General features: G+C 39.3%; 1 protein-coding gene across 2 annotated transcripts in view; it reads left to right on the top strand.

The window, feature by feature from the left end:
* LTBP2 (latent transforming growth factor beta binding protein 2) overlaps positions 1-22,245 on the top strand; it is a 183,917-nt gene that overhangs the window by 68,362 nt on the left and 93,310 nt on the right. For both annotated transcript variants that reach the window (XM_031952523.1, XM_012547766.3), the window contains exons 4-8: positions 6,660-6,847; positions 15,465-15,635; positions 17,207-17,407; positions 18,664-18,947; positions 21,290-21,392. In XM_031952523.1, the coding sequence (XP_031808383.1) occupies positions 6,660-6,847; positions 15,465-15,635; positions 17,207-17,407; positions 18,664-18,947; positions 21,290-21,392 (947 nt within the window). The remainder of the gene's footprint in view (positions 1-6,659; positions 6,848-15,464; positions 15,636-17,206; positions 17,408-18,663; positions 18,948-21,289; positions 21,393-22,245) is intronic.

Here is a 22,245-nt window from a genome sequence, read left to right on the forward strand (position 1 = left end):
GGTATGCCCATTCTTTGGGGTGTACTGGTTTGAAAGGTTCCAAGATACTGACATCAGGTACCATTCTTAGCCTAAACTAGGGGGTACTGTAGTTGCTTAAGATTACCTGATTTATGCATAGGCAGAAATCTTTCCCCTAGTTCACTCAATGCGATTTTTTTCCCCAAAAAGGATTTTGCTTATAAAGAACATGAAGAGTGAAGAACTAATGAGTTTATAGAACTCAGAAATCCTATCTTAAGTAGTTATAATTTGCCTACAGATGAAGGGTATATACCTCTTGAGAGGGGCAATAAGCCCTTTCCCCCCAGCCCAACCTTAGTCCACTGTTTTCACTAGCCTTTAATTTAGGCTTGTGTCATCCAGTGTCATTTAACAGCCTTTACTACCCTGTGCTCTAAAAATCATAGAATCAGAATTGGAAGGGGATGTTGAGATCATCAGACCTAACCCTCTCATTTTACAGATAAGTAAACTGAGGCCCACAGAGGTAACTTGCTCAAGGGACAGTGCCAGGATCTGTATCCAAGTTCTTCTTCCACTTCACCCTCACAAGATTTTAAGCCATGTAGCTAGATGCCAAGCTTCCTGGAGATGGCATTTGGCTCGGGAGCTACCCCCTACCATGACCTAAAGCTGACTCTTTCTCTTATTTTCTTTCAAAGCTAGCCACCATCACCACTCCTCCTCCCAGTTATATAACCTAGAGTGGGAGAGCCTGATATTTGATGAGTCTGTTAACGCTGGCTCAGTAATGGCTCCTCCCATTTCCTTGTGTTTTTCAAGATGCTGGTCACTGCACATAAGGGAAGTACCCATCCAAAGTCCTATCTTACAGTTTTACAATAGCCACACATATTTTTAAAATGTTGTAATGAGAAATACACTTTAAAAAAAAAACAACTTAACAATAAGGGAAGAATTCTTTCTTTTCTCCTTCCTTCCAAAACTATTTATTGAGTGCCCAGTATGAGTTGGTCCTCTCAAGGGCACTACTGAGTGCCCTTACACCCTATCTTTTGGGGTCTGGATCTATGATTTCATTGGGTGCTGGTTTGGAAACTCATCCTCTAATGGATTGACAACTATCTGCAATTTAGTCTCAGGCACTAAGAGGTTAACTGATTTATTCTCCATGGTTACACTGCTACTATGTATCACAACAGAATTTGAATTCAGGTCTTCCTGACTTAGTCGTGAGGCTGGCACTCTTCCCTCATGCAAGGTATAAGATTTTACGTGGAAGCCAGAATCAATCTCTTGTCCTTTGAATACAGGGATGGTAAGGATGCCAGTTCAGTATTGGGAAGGCTAGTACTTTAGGTTGTATTTTTCAGTAATGGGGAAGAATTTACACATGCATAATCTCCTAATTCCTCTTCTAGGTATTAATAAATATTTATAAAGTCACAAAATCAAATGTAAAACGAGGATAATAGGTTTGGAAATGGAAGTGATCTTAAAGATTATCTATAATAGTTTGCAGTTACACAGTGCTTTGAGGGGTTTACATATGGAATAGTGTATGACTCTGGAATGATGATTTTTTTCCTCAGTGCAAAACTAATTAGCCTTTAAGGCAGGGGTTCTATACCTTCTTAAGGTTAAAAATAGTGTATGTGGACTCCTTTGTCAGTCAGTCAGAAGGAGCCTATGGATCCTTCTCAGAATCATGTTGTGGGTCCTTTATTTCCCCCCCTCCTATAAGCAGCAGATTACATGTGAGAGGCAGCCAGTGGCACAGTAGATGGAATGATAAGTCTGGAGTCAGAAAGGTCTAAGTTCAAATTTATATGCAGATACTTGCTAGTTGTGTGATCCTGGGCAAGTCACTTAACCCTGTCTGTCTCTGTTTTCTCATGTGTAAAATGAGCTAGAGGAAATGGCAAACCACTACAGTATCTTTGCCAAGAAAACCCCAAATGATGTTATGAAGAGTTAAGCATGATAGAAATGATTGAACAGCAACAAAATATTTCCTTTCAGGAAACTTCTGAGGAAAAGTATAATCCAGCCCAGTTCCCCTAGAGGAAGATGGGAGTAGGAAAGACAAATAGGAGTGCAGCCTGCTTCATTTTCTTCATCTATAAATCAGACATAATAATTGCAGAAACCTACCAGGGTAAAAATGATCAAATGAGATAATCCTCAAGATAAAATAAGATACTATTCATAAAATGCTTTATAAACTCTAAAGCACTATGCAAATGTGAAACTATTTTAAAATTCATAATTGAAGGAAATGCTAAACTAAATTTTGAGGTTAGTGGAAATAAAGATGTCATTTTCTCCCCATCTGATTTAATGGAACCCTTGAAATCTATCCATATACTCCTTCCATGAATCCCAGGAAGGGAATAAAGCCCTTTCTTTACAGCATTAAATCCCTTTCAAATCTCTTCTTTAAGGAGAGTGAACCTAAAAATCCTTATGTCTTTAACACTAAACACTAATCAAGTAAATTTAATCTGAGTCAAAAAAAAAAAAAAAAGAATTTCAATACTTCAAAAGAATAGTAATTTCATCACTGTGAGGATATTCCCAGTGACACAGCTCCTGACCTGTCTCTTTATAATTGAGTGTACAGTTTTTATGAGTTTCTGTGGCCAGACAGAATTAATTATTTGCTGTCTATCCCTCTGATGAGGAATCTCCCAGAACTTAGTAAGGCTGTTTTCAGACATATAGTTCATTGCAAGGTCTCTATCTGAGGCTTTTTTTTCACTTTAGTAGGGCCTGCCTTTTCTTGGCTTCTATTGTTGCTGCCTTTTAATAAGCAGAGTAATAATAATGATGGTGATGAGAGCTAGCATTTATATAATGCTTTAAAATTTCCAAAGCATTTTACCTATGCTATCTCATCTGATTTTCATAGCAATTCTGAGATAGGTGCTATTATTAATCTATTTTGTAGATGAAGAAACAGGTTGAGATGTCAAATGATTTGCTCAGTGGTACACAGTATCAGAGGCAGAATTAGAATTCAGGTTTTCCCAACTCCAAGTCTAACCTTCTGTTCAGTGCACTGAGTACCTTTGAAAGCCCATAATCCCCTTCATGACCATAGTGTGACAGAAAGTAGGATTTTGATGGATAATTAAATAGACAGTGAATTTTAAAATCTTTTTCGCTTTTAGCTTGGCCAAATCCAAAAACTGAACCCAAGGGTCAGGTTCAGAAGTGCCAAATGGGGTGTATATGAAAGACCTCACACCCTATTCTCCTCATTCACCCTCTGGGTACTTGTTGAGTCTGTTCATCAGCATATGGTCTAGTACCACTGAGAGGTCTGTGCTGAGTCTTACCCCGTGCTTGCTTCTCCTCCCCCTGACTAACGCCCTCTTGAGAACAATGAGAAAGGTTCATATTCCTGCTGCAGCTGGCTTTGCTGGCCCTGTCCCCAGTAATGGGGAACAGCTGTTGGAGATTTGGGTTCTCAGCTGTGCTCCCAACTCTGGCCAATTGTTTGTCAAGCTCTCTCTGTGCACTGGATCTCCTGTAGCCCCTGAAGCTGCAGGACGCTTTCCTAGAACCCACCCCAGAGTAGAATGGATAGAGTGCTGAATTCAGTCAGAAAGACCAGAGTTCAAATTTCTACTCTCACATTTGCTGGCGATGTGCGTATGGGTCAGAACATTAAGCCTGCTAATTTCCAGGGTTTTTTCTGTGAAATGTGGTTAACAACACTTGTATTATCTACCTCATAAGGTTGGGAAGTTTTTAAACAAAAAAATAAACCAAATATGATTGTATGAGGAAACTCCCTCTGCTAATGAAAATAAGCACTTCCTCTGCAAATGTTGTCTAGGGAACTGAAAGGTTAAGGTTACTTGCCTAGGACTGAGAGAACATTTGAAGCCAGCTCTTTCTGAATTTAGGACTGGCTCTCTATTTGCTGGGCCAGGCTGCCAACAGTGCTTATGGACAACTGAAAGGTATGTAAGGTGCTTTGTAAATAATAAATCAACCACCAAAACATTTCAATCCAGGGGGAAAAAAAGACAGCTGGACCAGGAGGTGAGATTAGGACTTAATAAAATGAATAATTACTGGTTGTCTAGTTTCCATGTATGAGTGGAAGTGGAGCTCCCACAAGCTCACTGAAATGGGGAATGGGAGAGGCTGGTAGTCTTCAATGTGTCTTAGAACCTGGAGTTTAGCTAGATACTAGATGAAAATGGATATATGTCTTGGAAGTTATTGGATTGGAAGAGGATGAGAGATAGATGTGTAAGGCCAGGGGGCTTCTACTGCTGATATTGAGTCCTGAGTTTTGTTCTTTAACAATAATGAAAAGGTATCTGTTGTTGGCTAGTTTTGTTTCCCAGTTTACTCCTTCTTCCCTCCCCTACTTCCTTCCTACATTCCCTCCCCACACACACTCCTTCCCCACCCCTCAACCTAACCCAATGGAAGGGTGACATTAGCTTTTCACTAGTGAATTCCCCTGGACCCAGCTCAGGACACATGGGGATTTGCCCTTAAACATCTACATGGAATTTAGGAGTCTATCCTTCTGTCTGATTGTTTAATCCTTTTTCTTTGGGATGATGATAGTCCCTGTGTTTTGCCTCATAGTCATGTAGTACCTCTACCTCCAATATTTTTTTGCATTGGTATTCCTCTACCAAGATCTGACTTCCCTCCAACCCTAGTCCCTATGGAGATGGGGGTGGGGGTGGGGGGCAAGTATTGGACTCTATTGGAAGATGAGTTGTTCTTTCTCCTGGTAATATTGCTGTCCCCTGCCCTGTAACTTTAATTGTCATAGGCTACCTCAACCAAAATTATCCCAGGTAAAATAATAATAATCATATTTTATAGTACTAGTACTATATGCCAGGCACTGTGCACTTTACAAATGTTTTATCTTCACAACCACCCTAAATGTAGGTGCTATTATCATCCCCATTTTTGAGATGAGAAAACTGAGGTTAAATCTTTGCCCAGGATCACACAAGTAATAAATATTTGAACTCAGGTCTTCCTGATTCCCAGCGTATTACTTTTGCATTAAGCTACCTAGCTGCCCCTAAGAACTCCTACTAATCCCTCTGGGCCATAAAGGGGACCTGGCCTCTGGGCCAAGATGGTGGAAGTGAAGGATGTCACCTTCTTAGTGAATGAGTCTAAAGGTCTGAAAGTCACTTTGTGATTGGGTCTCACTTTTAATATCTCTGCCCTTTTAAAATTCAGAGAGTGGCAGGTAGAAGAACAGACTGCTTGTATAGACCTTTCACCCTATATTCTCCATATTGAATGGATCAATTGCTTGAGTCTATGGCTCTGCTCCTGACAAGATTTGGCTTCCCTCAATCCTGATCATTTCATCCTCAGCACTGTTAATGTTCCTATCTGTCTCCTCCTCCATCCAGTCTACTATCCCTGACTCCCACTTCTGCTACCTCTTCCACTCTTCTTGTAAATTGACCATTGCTTTGATATTTCAGATCCTAGTCTCTGATGTTGAGCTCCTTCCCCTGGGCAATAGGCAACGATCTGTTCTTGGCAGCCTCTAGCTGTTAATGATAGACTGGTTGAAACCAGCTGTTTAGATGTAGCATTCCATGTCCAGACTCAGAGACCCAGGACCAGAAGAGCTGGAGTGGAAAGGGACCCTAGAGATCCCCTGGTATAATCTCCTTGTTGTAGAGATGAAGGAAGCCAGGGTCAGAGGAATGAAATAAATTATCTAAGATTTCAGCTGTAAAGACAATGGTTATTGAATGATTAATGTGTTTATTTGATTTGGAAAGGTAGCTGCCTAGTGAATAGGCAGCTGGTCTTAGAGTCAGGGAGAATTGAGTTCAAGCCTTCCCTCTGACATAATTGCTGTGACCAAGGAAGGAAGAAAACAAACATTTATTAAGTGCCACCCTATGTACTAGGAACTGTGCTAAGCACTGTACAAATATAATCTATTTGATCCTGAAAACAACTCTGGGAAGCAGATGCTATTATTGTCCCCAGTGATGAGGAAATTGAGTCAAACAAAGGTGAAGGGACATGCCCAAAATCACGTTTAGGAAGTAGCTGAGACTAGATTTGAATTCAGACATTTCTGATTCCAGATCTTGGATTAGATTCCCTGGACCACCTAGTCACAGAGAAAGGTGAAGTGACTTGCTCAGTCACACAGGTAAAAAGTATCTGAGGCAGGATTTGCACTCTGGTCTTCTCACTACTCTAGATTTCTCTTGGCTAAATCATTTAATCTTTTGGGATCCCTGATTCCCTTTTAAAACTTGTAGAACAAGTGTCAATTGATGTTGGTAGAGGGGTTTTCCCCACTGGGAGTTTTTTTTTTAATACTAATCAATCTCAGGTCCAGACCAAAATAATAATAACAACAATAATGGTTGTGATAATAATTTGGATGCTCCTTGAACGATGATGTGTTTTGAAGTACCATCATTACCTTGACCATCACCATCATCTTCACCATTACCATCAATGTCAAGAAGCTTCCTAAAGGCAAGAATCTCATTGGTTTGGTTTGATCTTTTCATGGCCAGACATAGCATCACACCTCATCCAATGACAATGACAGTAGCGGGGGTAGGATGGGAAACATGCTGCTTTGTGTTACCATGTTATGTTAGAGAAGTAAATATAAAAAAAGTTTGATATGTGAACAACTATGCCATCTGTCTCTGCAGGAATGCAAACCAGATCAGCCATCCAATCTCTCCCCAGCAGCAGTTGAGGTCATCCCCGACCATCCGGCGGTACCCAGGAGTGGTCACTGGCCAGCTGACTTCCAATGCTCTAACTGGAGGGAATGGTCATGAGCAGAGTGACTCATCACACCGAGCAATACACGTGGCTCCTGGCTCATCCCCCTGGGGTAAGAGATCCCTGCCTTTGTCCTCTCCAAAATAACCCAAGCTATAGAAGGACTATGATTGCCTCCTCTTTCTTCCCCATAATTCCCATGTACACATATGCTTGATTCTAGGGCTGGTACTCTATCCATTGTACCATGTAATTGTCCCGCTTGTTCATTTCCATGAATTCCCATGATTTCTGAGAATTTTCAAATCTTTTATTTTTATCTAGACTTTCTGATCACTGTCAACCCAAGATTCCATTAACCAATTAATTTGTAATCCTGTTAACTATCCAGATGATGCAATCTCAGAAGTCTGATTAGTGATATCCAGATGCTTCTCATATCATATAATAATTAATAATTACCACCATTTACCTCATGTTTTAAGATTGTTTCATCTAAATTTCCCTCTTCTTCAAGAAATCTTTCCCACGTTTCTTAATTTTAGTGTCTTCCCTCTGAGAGTATCCCTAATTTATGCTGCATAAATCTTATTTATACATAATTGTTTGTATGTTGTCTTTCCTCATTTTCTCTTTGAGAAAATTGAGGCCCAAATTTGTCCAGGGCCACAGCTAGTAAGTATGTCAAATGGGTGTCATACCAAGTCTTCCAGATTACAAAGTTATTGATCCATCAGCTGCTAAAGCCGACCTATGTATGTGGCTGTTCATCTTTTGTTCTCAAAGAAAACTAAGGACTTCATGAGGGTGAATGTCTTAATTTGCAAGTGAATTGGATTTAAGTGACTAGGGATGTGAAAAATCATCAGTCTCACTCTTTTGTCCAGAGTTATCAGAGTCCATTGGCAAGACATAGTAAATCAGGATGACTGGTGATGGCCCTGAAACTTTGGAGAACTTGACCTTTTTAAGCTAAGGTGTTTTCCCATGTCTCAGTCTGTCTAAGTCAACACATATTCAGTAGTTAAAGGCTGGATAAGAATTGAGACTAAAGGTGGTTTAGTTTGTCTTCACAAAAGAATCATTCTGGGAAAGGAAGATCTTCAAAGTGAACTGAAGGAAACCACTTTAGTTTGTCTTCATGAAAAAAACCCAAATAGAGTCATAAGGAGTAAGAATGAAAAACAACTGAACTGAATCCATTTATGTGCTTTGAAGTGTACATGAAGGAGCCAGATTAGCAAAGGAAAGATTGGGACACATGATCTTGAATGACACTTCTAAACTGCCTAACATTATACTCTTCTGGGCTCCCTGAAGATTTAACTCTCTCAGGTATTTATTCCCTGGAAACCTATGGAAATAACCTAAGGGCACAACACTGATTTGCTCTTGTGAGCAAGGATTCCTAAGGTACTGTCAGTGACATGCTCTCATTGGCCTTTGTAACACAATCCACTCAAAACTAAATTTTTTGGGTACTGCCTCAGAACTTGGCCAAGTCAGCATAGGTGTGACCTGGCATTTTTTATAATAGCTTTTTATTTTTCAAAATATATGTAAAGATAGTTTTCAGCATTCACTCCTGCAAAACTCCATATTCCAAACACTTCTTCCTCCCTCTCCTCCTTCCTCAGGCAGCAAGCAATACAACAAAGGTTAAACATGTGCAGTTCTTCTAAACTTATTTCTACATTTATCATGCTGCACCAGAAAAATCAGATAAAAAAGGAAAAAAATGAGAAAAAAAAAGCAAGCAAAGAACAAAAAAGGTATAGTGGAGACTATACCACATTTAGTCTCCATAGTTCTTGCTCTGGATGCAGATGACTTTCTCCATCCCAACTCTATTGGAACTGGCCTGAATCACTTCATTGTTGAAAAGAGCTAAATTCATCACAGTTGATCACATTACCTTGTTGCTGCTCTATATAATGTTCTCTTGGTTTTACTCATTTCACTTAGCATCAGTTCATGTAAATCTCTTCAGGACTTTCTGAAATCATCCTGCTATGGAACATTATATTCCTTTACATTCATATACCGTAACTTATTCAGCCATTCCCCAACTGATGGGCATCCACTCAGTTTCCAGTTTCTTGCTACTACAAAAAAAAGGCTGCTATGAATATTTTTGTGCATACGGGTCCTTTCCCCTTTTTTATGATCTCTTAGGGATATAGACCCACTGCTGGATCAAAGGGTATACACAGTGTGATAGCCCTTTGGACATAGTTCCAAATTGCTCTCCAGAATGATTGGATCAGTTCAACTCCATCAACAATGTATGTGTCCCAGTTTTCCCACATCCCCTCCAACATTTATTATTATCCTTTCCTGTCATTTTAACCAATCTGAAAGTAATGACGTGGTATTTATAACACTTTTGGAAAATTATCACAGTAGCAACATTGCTGTCATTGACATCCTTGGGATCATCATCATCACCATCATAATTGTAGCTAGTATATACATATCATTTTAAAATTTGAAAAACACTTTACACATATTACCTCATTTTATCCTCATGATTATCTTGAGAGTTAGGTGCTAGATGTTATTGTTCTCCCCATTTTACAGATGCAGAAACTGAGTTGGTTATTATTGTTATTGAATTGTTTCAATCATGTCCAATTCCCCATGATCCTATTTTGGAGTTTTCTTAACTAATGATTTGCCATTTCCTTCTCCAGCTCATTTTACAGATGAGGAAACTGAGGCAAACAAGATTAAGTGAGTTGCCAAGAGCTGTACAGATAGTAAGCCAGATTTCAGTCTTCCTGATTCCAAGTCCAGTGCCCTATCCAATTCACCACTTGAGCTTGAGAGCAGTTAGATGATTCATCTAGGATTTACACAGTTAGTAAGTGTCCGAAGCAGGATTTAAACTCATGTTCCTAATTTCGAGTCCAACATTCTATCCACTGTGCCAAAACATATGGGGTAGGACACTCATAAACATGGAACTCTTCAGTTTTGGTGCTGTACCACACTGAGGTCTTCCCTATCTTTAAGTTTTGCTACAGCTGTATCATATTTATGGGAATATTGAAGGTATCATTTGGGGGGCTGGTGTCTCATGTGCTGAATTTGTTCCTCTCTCTGGTTTTTGGTGTAGCCATAGGCAGTCCCATCATGGGAGGCTGTTGCTCTCCTTGGGACTAGTGACTATAAAAGTTGCCTTGACACCCGCAAAGCTCTGCTGCCCTGTTTTCCTTACTACAGCAGCTATGCCAAGGGCAGCAGGAACGATTAATTTTCAGTGGAAAGTTATGGTAGTTGCCAAAACCCAGGCTCTCATCAAAATGCCAAGTCAGCAGAGTTTGTGATTGCTGGCCACTGTGTTCAGGGGAAGACAGATTTTTCAAGGACAGCAATTGTTTAAACAGAGGGGAAGACTATAATGTCTATGCTAGTGATTTACATTTATAACGGGGCTGTTGCAAGATAGGTGGGACTGTGTGGATCTCAAGAAAAGGGAAAGGGATAATAAGCTATACTTATACCTAGGCAAGAATCATCCATCCGTATGACCTCCATAATGAATTTAGTAGTGGGGGGGACCCTGATGGAACCCTGAAGAAAGATGGAGCTTTGAAGTTGGACCATGTGATCCAAGGCAAGAAAATTGGAACCTTAAAGTAGGGCCATGTGGTCTGAAGCAAGAAAACCATAGCCTTGAAACATTCAATCAGTCAACAAGTATTTATTAAGCAACTGTTGGGTTTCCGAGGCATGTGGTCTGAGGCAAGAGTCAGCGCCTCAATAATAGTAGGAGACAAGGGACTTACTGCCTCAAGGAGCATGACAGTGATTTAGGGCCTTGACAAGAGAGAGGAAAAGAATTTGGAGACTGTGAAGAGAGATGGAAAGAAAGATGGATTGTGCGTGAGAAAGAAAAAGGATTCAAAACTTCGATGAGAGATGATGATTAGAGATACCCAAATTCACTAGGACCAAGACAGAAATCCATGGGCTCCTTTATCAGGATAGAGAATGTCAACCAGACTTGTGAATGGCCAGAGCTGAACAGAGAAGGCTAGAGAGAGGGGAGTCAGAAATCAAATAGAAGTTTAATTTCAAAGTGAGGATGATGGCTTGCAAGCAGGGAGGCGATCTGGACACATGTGCCAGGTCCTGCCCTGGTGGGCAGAGAATTCAAAACGTATATCAATGGCTATTTAGTGAATTGGAGCCCTGGTAATGAGGGGTAACAGCAACAAGGAAACACATTTGATTCATAGCAAGGATTCATTACCTGAACATGGGAACTTGTTTGAGCTCAAAGAACACCTGGTGCTAGTCAAAGCAGTGCAATAATCATGTGATTTTGCCAGAGGGTGAGATTATCATCCAGAGGTGAGTGCAAAGGATTGTTGCTCTACCAAGCTCAGGGCAGAGTTTGCTTGCTGGGTCTACTTCTGGAAAACAGGGTGCCTCCTAATATATTGACAAGAAGAAGCAGCCAGAATAACAAGGAACTACCTGTCCCAAGAAGCAACACTGACATCTCTTGGGCTTAGTAGATCTTGTGAGTTAAACACTAGAGTACCAAAGGAAGAAGGGATGCCCTAGGGTTAGTTGTACCCTCTGAAAAGTGGAGGATGATATGAACAGATAGTGTTACGAAAGCAACAAAAAAGAGCTTGGAAAGACTTTGAGAGATAGTGGAGGAAAGTGTTCCACAAAGGGTTTAAGTTGAGTGTATCTTCTCATCTTTCTTCCTTTAAGAACTAACTGATTAAATTTTTTTATTTTTTGCTACATTTGCTTTTTTTTCTTTTTTGGTATGCAGTTCTTTTGGGGGCAGTTTGTATTTTATTTGGTCACTGAAGGTATTTAATCTAAGGAGTAATATGATCAAAGAGGTGATATAGAAAAAGCAATATGGCTAGTGGACAGGGTGCATTGGAGGGGGAGGAGATAAGTCAGGAAGACCAGTTAGCAAACTATTGCAATAGTCAAGGTATGAGGTAATGAGGATCTAGCCGAGGGTGATGGCAGCAGGAATGGAGAAGAAAGACTCCATCAAGACTTCACCCAGGGTGGTTGATCTCATCCAGGAGGAAAGTAATTTTACTTGATTAAAGTCATTCATGTTAAAGTGTGAAGGATTGGCAGACTAAACTCTGTCAGAGGTTATATGACTTTTGAAAAGGAAACTTTTGCCTTTGAGCCAGAACAACAGTGGTCAACAACTTGGCACCCTATTCTGAAGAAGCAGCCAATCCCTGACCTGGACTGTTAGCATCTCAAGGTCAGAGAGCCTGGAATTATGTTTCTCTTGGATTCTCTCATAAGTCCTACATGCAATAGGTGTTTAATAAATGCTTGTTGGTACTTTGGTTTACCTTTTGCTTCCATGGCATCTCTAATTGCTTCTGCACTTCTTGAAGGCCTTCTAATAATAATATTGGGAGTGTTTTACCAGATGTGGAGTGAGGCAATCTGTTTTTAAAAACTACTTTGAAACTCTTACTACTTATAGAACCTTAGCTAGTCACTTCATTTCTCAGGGTCCGAGCTTCCTCATCTATAAAATAAAGGGGTTAGATTGGAGATCTTGCAGGTCTGTCTTCTACCCACCTTGCACCAATCCTTCTCCCCCCACCTCCTTCCACTCTTCCAGTCTCCCATATTTTTAATCTTGCATTTTCCATGACTCCTCCCTTTTCCCTCTCCTCACATATCTAGTCATTTAGTCAAATCTTCTTATTTGGCTATACTTGTACTTGACCTCTCTCTACTCACACAACTACCACCTTAGTTCAGGCCCTGATTATCTCTCACCTAGATTATTTAATTTATTTAATTTTTAATTTATGGAATAAAACTAGCATTTCTATAATATAGCATGATAAAAATGATGATTATACACAACACTGCAAATCTATTATGTGCAATTTGCTATATTTTCTAATATATATTATAACATTATATAATGTATATAATAACAATATATAATAATTTTATAATAAAATTATTGTGTAAATTTTTTTCTTCCCTCTTTTCCTCTCCCCTAGAGATGGCTATATTAGACACAAATAAGTGCATATATATGTATATATACATAATTATTCTATATATTTTTTATTTATCAGTTCTTTGTCTGGATGCAGATATTTTTCTTCAAAAGTCCTTTTATAATTAATTTGAGTATTTATAATAGTCAAAATGAATTATTTGGTTAAAATTGTTCTTTAAACAATATTACCATTACTGTATCGACATTCTCTTAGTTCTGTTAATTTTATTCTTTGTTGTTTTGTGCAAGTATTGCCATGTTTTAAGATAATTGAATTCATTATTTCTTATAGCAAAATGATATTCCATCATAATCACATATATATTATGTGATTATGATGGAATATTATTGCTCTATGGGAAATGATGAGCAGGTGCTTTCAGAAAAACCTGGAAAGTCCTTCATGAAGCAAAGTGAAATCTACTGTGTACAAAGTAATAGCAACATCATGCGATGATTATCTGTGAATGACTGCATGTGAATGAGCAATACAATGATTTACAATTACTCTAAAGGACTTACTTTACAGTTACTCTAAAGGATAAAACATGCTACCCATACCCAGAGAAATAATTGATTGAGTCTGAATACAGATTGAAGCATACTTTTTTTTAAATTTATTTTTCTTAAGGGTTTTTTTGGGGGGAGGGGGAAATCTTTTTTTCACAACCTGATTTTTATGGAAATATCTTGCATAACTTCACATGTGCCTTCTGAAAGGAAAAGTTAGGGTGGGAAAAAAGGAGAGAATCTGGAACTCAGAGTTTTAAAAACAAAAATGTTTTAAGTGTAACTGGAAAAATAAAAACATGAAATTAAAAAAAAACTAATCACATATCATAATTTATTCTGCCATTCTCCAATTAATAGGTATCCACCACAAAGAGACTTGCTATAAATATTTAAGAACATATTGGTTCTTTTCCTTTTTCTTTAATCATCTCTGGAAATAGATCAAGTGATGGTATGTTGGGTCAAAAGGTATAGGTAATTTAATAAGTCTTTGGGCTCTCAACTAGATTGTTGCAAAAGTCACCTAATGAGTCTCCTTGTCTCAAATCTCTCCCCCACTTCAATCCATTTTACACATTGCTGTCCAAGTGATTTTTGCTTAACTGTAGATTTCACCCTATGACTCCCCTACTTAATCAAATGCAGAGGTTCTCTATTGCTTTTAAAAGCAAATATGAAAGTCTTCATGTAGTTTGAAGCTACAGAGGCTTAAAAAGTCACTAAGACTTTTGAGATAACCTGTACAAACTTTTCTGTTTAACTTTAAAGCCCTTCATACCCTTGCTCCACCCTATCCTTCTAGACTCATTGACTCCCAAACTTTTTACTATAGTCAGATTGGCTTTCTTTAGGTTCCTCACACATAATAAACATTCCATCCCAAATTTCATGCCTGTGTACTGGCTCCCCTACATGCTTGGAATAAACTCCCTCCTTATCTCTGTCTCAGACTATCATCATCTCATCCTTCAAGACGCATTTGGAGCTTTGTTGTTGCTGTTAAGTCATTTTCAGTTGCATCCAACTCTTTGTAACCTTATTTGTGATTTTCTTGGCAAGAAATGCTGAAGTGACTTTTCCTCTTCCAGCTCATTTTACAGATGAGGAAACTGAGACAAACAGAGTTATGACTTGCCTAAAGTCATACTAATGAGTGTCTGAGGGTGGATTTGAACTCAGGCCTTCCGGATGCTCTATCCACTGAACCACTTAGCTGTCCTAGCTGGAGTATTATTTTCCCCATCAATACTTTCCTTATCCCTTCAATTTTAAGTGTTCTCCCTCCCAGATTGCCTTGTCTTTAACTACTTTGTGTTTATTTGCATTTATTCTCTTTGTAAATCTTCTGTATATGCTTCTATATGTTTTTATCATCTCCCTGCTAGAATACAAGATCCTTGGCAGTAGAGATTGTATTATTTGTGTTATTAATATTTGGAGCACCTAAAATAGTTTCTAAGTTCAAAAATCTCTTGTTTCAAAATGAATGTCTAATATTTTAGGTGATCTTGGGCAAGACATTTATTCTACTAAGTGTCAGTTTCCTCACCTGTAAAATGGGGATATAGAGCCTGTGGAATTAATGTCACTGCATTAATGAAATAATGTATTATTGTTTGGACCTGCAACGTCTTTTGGAAAAGGGAACTCTGTTGAAAACCATCTTTACATGTAACTGGGAAAAATAAACTATTAAAATAAATTTTTTTAAAAAAAGGAAAAAGGAACTTCTTCTATCAATGCAAATCAAATGATTTGCAACTTATATCTTTACAACCACTTCTGTTTCTTTGCCAAAAAACAAACAAACAAACAAACAAAATGGGGTCATGAAGGGTAGAACATGACTAAAAAAAAAACTAAAAACAAAATCCTTATTAAAAAGTCATTTGAAGGGCACCCAAAAACCTGAGTTCAAATCCAGCCTCAGATACTATCTTTGTGACCTTAGCCAAGTCAATTAACCCTAATCTCCCCACCTCCCCACAAACTCACTTGGAGACACTGGCCAGCAGCCACTTTGTGTCAGAGGCAAGAGTGAAACCCAAATTATCTTGGGTTGACTTAGGTCAACTCTCAACCCACTGGGCCAGCTGACCCTTGCATTAATGTACACAAGTGCTAACTAAATAACTGTCAGTTACTATGATTTCGATTTTCTAATCCTTCCTTCTGTGATATTTCAATACAGGGCTAAACCTGACTGAGAAAATCAGGAAGATCAAGATTGTCTTCACCCCAACCATCTGCAAACAAACTTGTTCCAATGGACGATGTATCAATGACTGCTCCAAAGGGGACACCACCACCCTGTACAGTCAGGGGGGTCATGGACACGACCCCAAGTCTGGCTTCCGCATCTGTGAGTCATGCCAGCTCCTCTGTACCCAGTGTTGGAAAGCTCTCATTGGGATATACTAGAGTTAGGGACAAGAGAATGGAGAGAGTAAGGAAGAAGAAAGAGTTGTCCCTTTTAATTTAATTTAACTCTTATTTAAGCTCCAACTTTGTACAAAACTAAGCACTTGAGAAAGGGACACAAAGTTTAAATAAAGGATTGTCTTTTACCCTTATGAAGTTTTTATCGTTTATATAATTACAATGAGCTGGAGAAGGAAATGGCAAAGCACTCCAATATCTTTGCCAAGGAAACCCCAAGTAGGGAGATGAAGAGTTGAACATGATCGAAATGACTGAACAACAAAAAATTAATAGTATAATATATAACTACATTAATGTCAATATAACTACATGATTATTAAATATTATAATTTACATGATTATATATTTATTTAATGATATTTCCCCTATTAGTGAGGGAAATAGAATGTATATGCAGATAACAAATAAGTGTCTAGAGCCTGAAAGAAAGTATTTTGTGAGGTTTACATAGTAAAGTTCAAGGGAACAAAAGTTGTTGACTTGTGAAATCAGGAAAGGCTTCATGGAAATACTGATATTTGTTCCTAGCTTTAAAGGATGGTTAGAATTTCAGGCAGGCAGCTACATGGCACCGTAGTACACAGAGTGCCAGGCCTGGAATCAGAAAGACTCATCTTCCTAAGTTCAAATCTGCCTCAGATACTTAATAGCTGTGTGATACCCTGATTTACCTCAGTTTTCTCATTATAAAATGAGAATAGTAATAGCATCTACTTCCCAGGATTGTTGTGAGGATCAGATAAGATAATAGTTGTAAAATGCTTAGCCAAGTACCTGGCACATAATAAGTGTTATTTGTTAGCTATTATTATCATTATTATCAAATAATAATTGCAAAATGCCACCACATAGTAAATATTATATAGATGTTAGCTATTATTTGTTGTTGTTGTTGTTGTCCAGTTGTTTTAGTCATATTCAACTTGTTATCCATTTGAGGTTTTCTTGGCAAAGATACTGAAGTGAATTACCATTGCCTTCTCCAGCTCATTTTGTAGATGAGGAAACTGAGGCAGACAGAGTTAAGTAACTTGCCCTGGGTCAGATATTAGTAAAATACCTGAGACCAGAATTAAACTTGAAAAGTTGTCAGCCTGGCACTCTATCCACTGAGCCTTAGCTGCCTTGTAATTATAATTATCATCATTATTATTATTATATAACAGCTATAAACTATTTAGTATGGTGCTGGCCTATAGGAAATGTATGTAAATGTTAATTATTATTTTGATATTATTATTGTTATCATTAAAGGCTATACTAATGGTTCCAAGGCCACTGTGTCCTTTTGCCACCCTCTCCCCAAATGTTTTGCTTGCAGAACATTTTACCAAGCCCTGCTTTGGCCTCTGTTTCCTGATTTGGCTTCAATCCATGGGAGAAGGGAGTGAGACAGGAGTGAACAATGAATATCTTCCCTCTGAATAGAGGGGCAATGCCAGTATCCCACTGATGTCCCACCGGTAGTCACTTTGAACATTGACGTTGCAGATTTTTGCCAGATCCCCTGCCTGAATGGAGGCCGCTGCATTGGTAGGGATGAATGCTGGTGTCCTGCCAACTCCACAGGGAAGTTCTGCCACTTGCCGGCTCTTCAGGTGAACAGAAAGCCAGAGAGGCCCCCTCCTGTGGCCCCTGCTGAAGGCTCTTTGAAACAGTCTGTCTACATGCTGCCCCTCTCCAACCAACTGGGTGAGTAGGAGCTCTGAGGAAGGCTAGGGATGGGGAGCTTCCCAGCTCCCTGGGGCCCCTTCCCTTTTCCCTGTGCTATATTGGCAACAAGCAAACTAGGAAAAAGCATCAGCCCAGAGACAAGAAGCCCTTTCCTCCACAGAATGGGAAGGGGGACTCAAGCAATGATCTTTCCTGTTTTAGTAGCTGCCTTGCCTTTACTACTGTGAACAATGCAGAGATATTGAAGAATTTTTTAATAGATGTGATAGAATGAGATCAATATTTAAGGAAAAAAAAATCCATTATCCCGTTACCCCTTTCTGTATCCCTAGTGATGAGGTCGAGCTGGCAATACCTACTTTGAAATAAACATGTGACAAATTCACAATGGCCATTCTCTTTGGCAAAAGGCGGATTTATTTAAGGGAAAAGGTTACAGACAAAAATAAGAAGTAATATAGGCACCAGAAGTGGCAAATATAAAATAAGAGTTGAGAGAGTATATAGTTAGCAATGAAAAGGACAAATTCTCCAGAGAAACTCACAATTAATCAAGAGATTGGAAATACTCCATGAGGGAGCAGTAACCATTAATTGGCAGGTTAGACTGACCAGAATTAGCTAGAGTGGGAAGAAAAGTATCATTAGAGGGAAGGCACTATGAGGGAGAGAAAGAGTGACTTCATAGTGAGTTTATTCCTGAAGAGAATTTAGGAAAGATCTTCACCCTAAGCAGATCTTTTATAGGGGAAATAGGTTTCTCATGTGCAAGGCACAAACTCAAGAAGGACAGTCAGACAGCTAGATGGAATGCACCTAGCAGACCAGGTCACAGACCCATCTACAGATATACCAATCAGTATAGTCCAGGAAAGCTAATTTTTTATGCATTTATAGTTGATAGAATTTACATTATGACAGTCTTAATTTAAGGTAATAAGACAGTCTGGGAAAGCTAAGTTGCCATCAAGGTTGTCTCAAAGGTTGCTGTGAATGTCTTTAAAGATGCCAACTAGATTGGAGTCAGGATGGATGAATTAATAATAGACTCTGACTTGACATTATTCCATATGAACAGGATCTGGGCTTCTTCCTGACTGGGGAAAATGGTCAGTTCACTTCATCTAGCATTATATAGTGCTTGGTACTATGTGCAAGTGCTTAGTGAATATTTATTGACTGACTGACCAATGGATACCCAGATTCCTGGTGTTAAGGGGTGTTGGGGAGGAAAGTTTTATTCACTTGTTGCTGATCCTAACACTTTTCCCCAGCCTCTGTGAACCCCTCCCTGGTGAAGGTGCACATTAACCACCCACCAGAAGCCACAGTTCAGATCCACCAAGTGGCAAGAGTTCGGGGGGAAACTGAACCCCATGAGGAGAATAGTGTGGAGACCAGACCTGCTCCCCGGCTCCCCATCCGACCTGGCCATGAGCAGTGGGACATCAACACCATCACCTCACAGACCAGGGAGCCTCCTCAGCTGCCACCACCATCTTTCCCCAAGCCTGAGGGCCTACTAGGCTGGTGCTATCAGAACTCAGTGAATGACCAGGTGAGCCCCTAGTCCCTGCCAGATGTGGTCCACGATAGTTTTGGTGTCTGTTGAGTCTGAAGTTGAGTGTCTTAGCTTTTCTGTCCATCCTTCCTCTCTCTATCCTACCATCAAAGATGGAAAGAATCTTAGAAATCACCTAATCCACCTTCTCATTTAACAGTTGAGGAAACCGAGGTAATAAATGGCAGTGACAGTATTTGAATCTAAAGCTTCTCATTTTAAATCCATCACTCTTTCTATGGCACTGGGAGCTGAGGCAGGGCATTTATTCTGATGCAGATCACCTACTGTGGTGCAATTCCTAGATTTGGAGAAATATCTGAGCCACTGAAAGATTTTAATGGCTTGTCTCAGATTCCCCACCTAGTTTGTGTCAAAGGTATAACTTGAAATCAGATTTTCTTTTTCTGAGACTAGGATCTCCCCCTCTTTTCTATGTCAGTTCTGGCCAGGAGCACTGTAGGTTTGTTGAGAGGAAGCTAGGTGGTTTGGTGTGCAGAACGTTCAAAACAAAAATCCAAATTCAAATTTAGCTTTATATACTTACTAGCTGTGTGACTTTGAGCAAATAACTTGATCCCGATTACCTCCTAAAGAAGAGAAAATAATTTTTTTGTTTATTTGTTTTTAATAGTATTTTATTTTTCCAAATACATGCAAAGATCATTTTTAACATTCATCTGCAAAATTTTGTGTTCCAAATTTTCCTCCCTTTCTCCTCCCTAGACAGCAAGGAATCTGATATATGATTCTTCTAAACATATTTCCACATTCATCATGCTATACAAGAAAAATCAGATAAAAGGGGGGAAAAAACAAGTAAACAGCAACAACAAGAAGTTAAAAATACTATGCTTTGATCTACATTCAGTCTCCATAGTTCTCTTTCTGGATGTGGGTGGTACTTTCCATCCCAAGTCTGTTGAAATTGCCTTGAATCACCCCATTGTTGAAAAGTCCATCACAGTTGACCATTACATAATCTTGTTGATATTTTGTACAAGGTTCTCTTGGTTCTGCTCATTTTGCTTATAGCATCAGTTCATGTAGGTCTTTCCAGGAAAAGAAATGTTTGTTGATGGGCTGAATGAATGGGCTAAGTGAGAGTAGCCTGGAGCTTAGAGGGTGTCTCTTTTGGAGGAGGGCAGTTGGAGGTTGGTATCGGAAAGCAAAGTCATATTTTTCTGAAGAGAAAATTGTTTGCTACTGTTTCCATTTGTGTTTTTTTCCCCAGGTTATTTTTACCTTCTGAATCCAATTCTCCCTGTGCAACAAGAGAACTGTTCAGTTCTTCTCACTTATATTGTATCTAGGATATACTGTAACCTATTTAACATGTATAGGACTGCTTGCCATCTTGGGGAGGGGATGGAGGGAAGGAAGGAAAAAGTCGAAACAGAAGTGAGTGTAAGGATTAATGTTGTAAAAAATTACCCTGGCATGGGTTCTGTCAATAAAAAGTTATAATAGAAAAAAAGAAAAAAAATTGTTTGCTATCCATTCCTGCTAGACTTTAGCCTGAGGATAAGCAGCAAGGGTTAATAGAAAGACCTGGGCTTTGGAGGCAGAGCCCAAGATTCAAACCCTGCCTCTGATGATTACTTCTTTTATGACTTTTGGACCAATCATCTAGGCCTTGGTTTCCACATCTGTGTTATAGATAGCCTCTGTGTTCCCTATCAGCTGTAGGCTTAGTCTATCAATATGCATTTATTAAGCACCTACTAGATACCAAGTACTGTGCTAAGCCCTGTGGACACAAAGAAAGACAAGATAATCCTTGGTCTGAAGGTGCTCACAATCTAATAAGACAGGTCACTGCATTCCCTCCCACCTGTAGATCTAGTCAGTCAATATGTATATATTAAGCACCTACTAGATACTGAGTGCTGTGCTAAGCCCTGGAGAGACCCCCCCAAAAAAATCCTTTGTCTGAAGGCACTCATAATATAATGGGAAGACAGGACACAAAGAATTAAGTATAAACTAACCACATATAAAATAAGATAAGATAAGATAACCAATCAGGGAAAACTGTAGAATTAAGGCAAATGAAGGAAAGCCTCATGTGGATAGAGGGATTTTATCTGGGAGCAGAATGAAGCCAGGAGGCAGAAATGAGTAGGGACCATTCCAGTGTTGGGTTCCTTCTTCTCTTGTCCCTTCCTTCCGAGTAGTCCCTCCCAGTCAGGGAACAATCCCGAATGCCCAAGGTTCCCCCAAGAGCCCTACCATGTGGAAGATTTAAAAGAATCTTTATTTTTTATTTTTTAATAATTTAATTTAATTTAAAAGAAGGAGGAAACAGATTGATGACTTTTGTTGCCTTCTCTTACCAGTGTGCCAACCCTTTGCGGGAGTTGACCAAGCAAGAGGATTGCTGTGGGAGCGTCGGAGCCTTCTGGGGCGTAAATGCATGTTCCCCGTGCCCTCCCAGGCCAGGTAAGACCAGGAAGCCGGCGGTCTGATGCACATTTCCTCTCAGCTTGGCTGGAGATCTTAGTTCTGATCCGCTTGACTCCGGCCAGGACATGTGAAAGTCTAGAAACAGAAACCAACTTTTAAAAGTGTTGATAGCTGGTAGTTGGAGGTTCGTTTTTACAATAGCTAGTAAGTTAGACCCAGAGATTTTTTGATACTCGGTCTGAACTCACTCGATGTTGTTTGTTGATTGAATATTTGTGTGGTAGGTCTTGCTACCTGTATTTCCTAAAAATGCTTTTGGTGGATTCTGATCTTTTAGCCTGAGCTTCTTAACCTGGACATCACCTTTTCCATCCTCCTCTTGGCACTTAACTTAATCTTCTCTGCTCTTGAACTAGAGAAAGAGGTGTACTTGGCTTCTTAACCCAGACAACAAGTTGGCAAAATGCTCCAGTTCCACCCTTTAAAAATTTACTGCTCAGATTTTATATCACAGTCATTTCTCTCTTTGTTAAAAAATAAAATCTTATTTTTCCAAATACATGCAAAGATAGTTTTCAGCATTCCCCTTTTCAAAACCTTGTATTCCAAAATTTTCTCCCTCTCTCCCCCGCCTCCCTCCCCAAGGCAGCAAGCAATACAATATAAGTTAAATGTATCACAGTCGTTTCTCAGCATTCTTCTCTCTCGGCACATACCTTGTGGAATTAAGACAACCTGAATTCAAATCTGGTCTTAGACACTTACTAACTGTATGATCTGGACAAGTTACTTTACCTGCCTCTTCAATCTCCATGGCTGAGAAATGGAAATATAACAGCAGCTACTTCACAGGGTTGATGTATAGATGAAATGACTTGGTATTTGTTAA

This window comes from Sarcophilus harrisii, chromosome 2 (genome assembly GCF_902635505.1).
Source record: "Sarcophilus harrisii chromosome 2, mSarHar1.11, whole genome shotgun sequence".
Lineage (NCBI taxonomy): Eukaryota > Metazoa > Chordata > Mammalia > Dasyuromorphia > Dasyuridae > Sarcophilus > Sarcophilus harrisii.